The following is a 6,539-nucleotide window of genomic DNA, read 5'->3' on the forward strand; positions in this document are numbered from 1 at the left end:
CTTGTGACTGAGTTTTTGCAAGGTGGCACAGGGGAACTGGGAGGGCTGGTGGTAAGGACAGAGGCTCCCTTGTCCTGGCTGGGGCCCGGGTCCCCCAGGGACTAAGCCATGAGATGCCCAGCCCTGCCCCAGCTCGCAGCTTCACCATACATGCACACGGAGAATTCTTTATGCCTCTTTATTCTCACTTGCGTCAGCACTTTATAAAACGAGATGGGAGGCAGAGAGGCCCTTTGAGGAGGCTCCCTTCCCCACCCCCAAACACAGCCAAGGTCTGATAGGTCGGCCTGCTCCCTGTGGAGGGGACTCTGAAGGAGGGGCAGGGGCAGGGGAAATTGGGAGCTAGGCCAGGCCTGCTGGGCCACCCCGTCCCCCTGCCCAAAGGGGGAGCTAGGCCTGGAGAGGGACAGGAAGTAGGACCAGCCCAGCACTCCCGAGTCCTGGGGGTTCTCCCCCTCCTGCTGACATTCTAGGGCTAGGGCCCTGGCTTTCCCTGAATCACCCACCCCCAAAGCCCCACCCGGCTTCTACATCTGTATCCCCACCCCCACCCTGCCCTCCCTAAGTATATACAAATGTACAGGGGGTTCCAGCCGTACTGGGGTGGGCCCTTCCTCCCACCTCCCTCTCTCCTTTCTGTCCCCTCCAGCCCTCCCTGGGCACAGGCCCCAGGGGTGGGTGATGTGGACAAGGACCCTTGTGCAAAGCAGCTGCCACTAGAGCTGGTGAACTGAGTCCCCACCCTCCCAGGGAGCACCGCCCCTCCCCCCTCCACTTGGGTCACCCCCTGGCCTTGTGTGCCAGGATCAGGAGGAGACTGTTGGGGATCCCGGGAGGGGCCCCAGACTCCTGGGTCTTTTTAGACACAGCACCACCATCCTAGCAAGCGAAGTCTTCAAAGAGGCCTCCTCGGGGCCCAGGGGGGTGGTGGTGGTTGGGGAGCAGGCCGCTGGCGGCCCCTCCCTCAGCACAGCCCCGGCTCGGGCACGGACTCTGCAAGGTAAAGAGGGAGTGGGACGCTGAGAATGCAGGCCTCACCCCCACTCTGCAGGCGGCCAGCCTCTCCCTGTCCCCTGGGGCAGGGCTTCAGGGAGCCCAGGCAGCCCTTCGGCAGGCTTCTTCCTCTGTCCTGGGAGAGGGCACAGGCTGCACCCACCAGAGCTCACCCTCACCTGCTCCTTGAGCTCTTGCAGCCCCAGGGTGGAGATGCCCCCAGTGGAGGTCCGCAAGGGGGTCTTAGGACGACGCCACACCCGCTTCAGTCGGTCCCAGGACACCTTGGGGTGCAGGGTGAGGGGACAGCAGTGGGCTCAGGAAACTTGGTAGAGGAGAAGGGCAGGCCTCCCCAGGCCCACCTTGTAGGACTTGCCACCTCAGCAAACCCCCAGTCGGACTCCCCAATCCTCCCCACCCACCCTCTTCCTCCAAGGCCCTGTAGCCAGTCAGGAGACCCTAGCCAAGAACCCTAGCTTTGCAGCCAGGCCAGACTGCACCAGGAATACTGTACTGCCCCCTGCTTTTCCCACAGCCCCTCCTCCCACCCTCCACGCCGCTCTGGGGGGGCTTCCACCAGGCCCCCATCCCTTGCCTCATAGATGTAGTCCAGGATCTCCAGCAGGGTGAGGATGCTGGCCCCGATGAAGAGGCCCATCTGTCCCCCGAGGTCTCCTGGGAAGCACAAAAACAGGGTCAGAGGTCCAGGCTGGGCTCGTCCACCCCCGTGAAATCGGGGTCAGGGCCGCATCTCACCCAGCAGGGCTGACAGGCCGTAGGCTGCTCGCTGCTCCATGGCCTCGGAGGTCAGGGCTTCAAAAAAGACATCAAGGACCAAGAAGTTCTCGCTGTGGAGACAGGAAGCAGGGTGTCCCTGTGGGGCCATCCTGATCTGAGGTCCCCTGCACCAAGGAGCTGGTGACCACCCTCAGGCCCCCAAAGGCTGTGAGGGAAGATAATCCCAGATACATGTCTGTTTCATATTTTGAGGGTTAGCCAAGGGGCTGGGGGAGCAAAATAAAATTCCTGGGCCTGGGGGCTCCCGGGTGGCTCAGTCGGTCGAGCGTCTGACTTCAGCTCAGGTCATGATCTCAAGGTCCATGAGTTTGAGCCCCACATTGGGCTGTCTGCTATCAGTGCAGAGCCCGCTTCGGATCTTCCACCCCACTCTCTGTACCTTTCCCGCTCATGTTCTCTCTCTCTCAAAAATAAACATAAAACAAACAAACAAAAAACCTCTTGAGCCTGACTTCTTCTGTAAAGCAGCAAATGACATTCACTCCATATCACCCCAATACCTCTCTGGAACTTTCAGTGGCTCCCCATTGCCACACAGTACACCCCAAAATTCTTTTTCCAGACTTCTAAGACTGCTTGTGGTCTGCACCTTCTTATCCAGACTTCTTTCTTACCAGCTTCTATCCACACAGCCTCCCCGCTGCTCAGGCTGGTCTCTCTGACCCCACAGGTCTCTCATCGGGATGCCTCTCCCCCACCCCATCTCCTCCTGTCACAGGGTCCTGGAGGACCGCACAGGCCTCCCCTGCCTCACCTGCCCCACCCATTAATCTCCCTGGAGGCCTGACCACCAGCACCCAGGGCCACCATCAAACATAGCCCCACCCACAAGTTGTGGCAGGAGCTTTGTGGTATAATCATCTGTCCCCGCAGGCCCCATCCCCTGGTACCCTGGCACCCACAGGATGTTCAACCTTTGTAGATTGGCTACCGGGGACCAGACTTAAGGCTCAATAAAGCCTCTCCTACCCAGCCGCCTTGTCCCTCCTCCGGAGCACACCATTCACTCAATATGCATTTAATGGCTCCCAGGTTGCTGGGGGAAATGGGGTGGCGGGGACACCAGCAGAGGACTGTGAAACAACCATTAAGTGCAATGACTGAGAGATATACCGGTGTTTGGATCAAGAAGGGCCTCCCTGGAGGTGGGGACACAGGCTGTGACTTGGAGCACAGGTAGGGGGATTCATTAGAAGAAAGGGATCGTGAAAGGCCTTCTTGGCGGAAGACTCATTAGTAAGAAAGATGCCACCCATTCCCAGTCTCCATCATGGACCAGCCCTGTTGCGGGTTGCCTCGACTAAACACACACACACACAGACACACAGACACACAGACACACACACACACACACATACCGTATGTAGGTTTCGTTGCGGTTGTACTTTCTTGCCAGGTACCGGGCTGAGCCCCTGTTGGGGATCCTGACCATGGAGATTTCTTTCCCGTAGCGGGTCAGGTTGCAAGGAGTAGGGCAGAAACACGGGCCCTCGGAGCCCCCACCCAAGGAGTCTGCAACACAGAGGCACCAACTGCAGTGGGGGGGGATGGAGGGGGGAGGGTCCCGGAGGCCCACTGGCTGTAGGGAGGAGGCCTAGGGGCTGTCCTGAGGCAGGCAGGTCCTCACTGAGGACCTCTACTGGCCAGCCACCCTGGCACTGCCTAGGGGAGACTGGCTGTGGGTTCCTTCCTGTACCAGCTTCAGACCACCTAGGAAAACGGGTGAAGGCAGAACCCTCCAGCACCCTCCTGCAGGCCTATCTTTCTGTGTCCCAGCTCTTTGGGGCTGAGTAGTCCTCAAGGCTCGGATGGAGGAGAACACAAGCCACCCGTCAGAGCCAATCACACAAGGTCTCAGACACAGGGCTTGGAGAGGATGCTGGATGAATGTTTTCACATATGCAGGTGGTGAGTGGGTGGATGGGTGGACAGATGGGGAGAGGGACAAGTGCTGTGTCTAATAGGCTGGATTTTCTTTGTTCCCCCCTTGAAATCCACTCTCTACCTCTTCCACTTTTCTCTGTGCCCAGAAGGCCGGTCTCTCGGCCAAATGCATTACCTAGACTCCCTTGTCTTCTGGCTTTGGGTTGGGTTTGGCCAATGGGAGACCCCAGCAGGGTCAGAGAGCAAGGAGGGGAGAGGTCCCAGGGTATTTCCTCAGCTTCCTCACCACCCGGCCATTGGTTGGCTGAGGTTGCGTCCCCCTCTTGTGGCCACAGTTCCCATCCTTTGGGACAGCCACACGTCTCTGCCCGGGCCCCAGAGGCGCTCCCTTCCTTTACCTTGTAAAGCAGCAAATGGCATTCCTGGTTTATCTGCCACCCCCACTCTGCTGCCTCCACTTACCCAAGTGTCCACAGAGGCCTCAGACCCCCCAGAGGTATGGGATAAGGTTCAACCCTGGAGGAACCATCCAGGGAGAGAATAGGAGGAAGGGGGCCAAGACAGTGAGGAGAACAGCAGACAGGGGCATGAGTGGGGAGTAGTGGAGAGGCAGGGGAGGGGAGAAGGCAGCACGGACCCAGTGTGTGGTCGGCACACTCGATGTAGATATTTGGCGGGCAGATGGTCTCATTGCCTGAAAGGAGAGAAGATTGTTCCTGGAGTCTATGGTCCAACCCCATCTCCCCCATGACATTCCCAAATGCGGGCACACAAGTGTAGGCACACACATGCGCTCACACATGCACACAGATGTATGTGTTTGCACATCCCCGTACATGCATGAGTATACACAAGTTCGTGCATGTACGCCTAGAAAAGTACATGTGCATACGTGCATGCAAACAAATGCACACTGCCCGCGTGCACATATGCACACACATCTGTATGCACGTGTACCAGCACATGCACACAACCGCCTCAAATACACAAGCACAAATGGGCATAAGCACACGTGTGCATACATGCATATTAACATGCCCACAAATATGCATGTGTGCATTCCCACATGCATATGCAGAAACATGTATAAAATCTCCAGCACATTCACATACACTCACGTGAGTGTAGACACACACACATGTTGTGATACACATGCACTTGCTCGTGCACATGAAGAGCGCTCTGCCCCTGGAGGTTCCGGAGCCCAGTGGGGTGGCACGGAGGGCTGGCGGGAGGGGAGGGTGCCCACCTGGCATGTGCACCATCCGGCAGTGGCAGCGCTGGAGCACGGCCTCCTTTTCACAGCGCAGCCGGCAGGCAGACACACTGTAGGCTGAGTAGCCCTGAAGCTCAGGCTCCCTGAGCCCGCTCTCTGCCCGGCAGTTGCCCCAGGGCTGGGGCAGATAGGTCAGCTGCAGAGGGGGTGCATAACGGGATCATGCCCATAAGTCCCCCTGGCCCTCCACTGCCCACAACCTCAGCAAAGTCCATGAGTAAGCTGGCAGGCTGTGAGCTGCTGGAGGGTACGTCTGGTCAGCGGTCCCTCTGGGTCCAAGGACCCTGCCCAGTGTCCAATCCAGGGCCCAGCTGGAGGTGCTCACCCGCTGTTCCTGGCAGGACACAAAGGTCTGGAAGCCTGGGGACACGCCAAAGCCCAACTGGTGGATATAGGGTGGCTCCTCTTGGCTATGGATCTGCACTCGGATGCCGGCCTCAAACGATGTCTCATCTGCACAGCGAATATAGGGACCTTTGGAAACCCATTCTAGGCAAAAATCCCGGGCTGGAGCCCCCAGAATGTCCCCTGTCCATTTCCCTGCATACTTGTCTCTCTCCAGATGGGTAGATATTCCTCCTGTTGGATGTCCAACATGATCTCCAGGCCACTGCCCATGCCCCCTGCCCGACTGGGCAGTGAACTCTGTGGATCCGCGTTGAAGGTGTAACACTTCCCATAGCGAGTATAGACCTGGGGGAGGGGTGAAAGAAAGAGGGGAGATGAAGCTAAGACAATTCCTGAAGCTCAAGTTTCCCTGTCCTGTGAGAAGGCCACCCACCTGCCTAGACATCGCTGTCCAATAGCAACCAATCTACAGCCCAACTTCTTTCTAAGCGCTTTTTTACTGACATTCTCTTAGAAGAGTAAAGGGCACCTCCAGCTTAACATATCAATAGCAGAACTCTGCTATCCTCCCAAAGCCTGTGTCCCAACTCCCTGATTTAAGGGCCCCACCATCTATGCAGTTTCCCAAGTCAGAGTCCCTGACACTTCCCTCTCCCTCACTCCTGCATTCAATCCAGAGTCTGCGCTGGGCAGTTCTACTTCTGAAATCTATTTACAATCCAACCACTTTCCTTCCATCTTGTGTCCCCTCCCTCACCAACATCTCCCGCCGGTTACTGCCCCGCGAGCCGAAGCTCTTTTCCATTACGGAAAGTTCCCCAGAACGGACACCAGATGGCGCTGGCGTCCCGGAGATGGAAGTCGAAGCCCCGCCGGCCAGTAGCTGTGATGGGGTCGTTGCGCAGCTGGGGAGCAGCGGGTCAAGAGAGAGGTGGAGGCAGGTGCCCCGCTGCCAGGCTCACCCCACAGAGACGAGCCCCCAGGTCAAACCCATCACAGGCAGCACCTTCCCTGGGGGCAAGGGGTCAGTGCACTCAATCACTCTTGAGCTCCCCCTCCCTTTTCCTTGGAAACATTTCATGCTGGTAAAAGCTGGGAGAAAAGGCTTGGGCGGTGTTGGGGGAAAGGTATCCTAAAAGCCTAGCTTCTGGGAAAGCGTGTAGTAGAGACAGGCGCTGGGTTGGGGGCGGCAGGAAGGATGAGTCGAACTGGGGGCCTGTGCCACCAGCGTCAGGGAGCA

The 6,539-nt window shown here is 58.0% G+C and overlaps 1 protein-coding gene across 1 annotated transcript in view; it reads right to left on the bottom strand.

Moving 5' to 3' along the window:
• Nucleotides 1-556: 556 nt before the first annotated feature.
• ASIC4 (acid sensing ion channel subunit family member 4) overlaps nucleotides 557-6,539 on the bottom strand; it is a 20,374-nt gene continuing 14,391 nt past the window's right edge. Inside the window, 9 exon segments of the mRNA XM_029933725.1 lie at nucleotides 557-993; nucleotides 1,173-1,277; nucleotides 1,589-1,668; nucleotides 1,750-1,841; nucleotides 3,150-3,303; nucleotides 4,313-4,369; nucleotides 4,925-5,087; nucleotides 5,277-5,404; nucleotides 5,500-5,644. Coding sequence (XP_029789585.1) covers nucleotides 880-993; nucleotides 1,173-1,277; nucleotides 1,589-1,668; nucleotides 1,750-1,841; nucleotides 3,150-3,303; nucleotides 4,313-4,369; nucleotides 4,925-5,087; nucleotides 5,277-5,404; nucleotides 5,500-5,644 — 1,038 coding nt within the window. The 3' untranslated portion in view covers nucleotides 557-879.

Source organism: Suricata suricatta, chromosome 3, assembly GCF_006229205.1.
Source record: "Suricata suricatta isolate VVHF042 chromosome 3, meerkat_22Aug2017_6uvM2_HiC, whole genome shotgun sequence".
NCBI lineage: Eukaryota > Metazoa > Chordata > Mammalia > Carnivora > Herpestidae > Suricata > Suricata suricatta.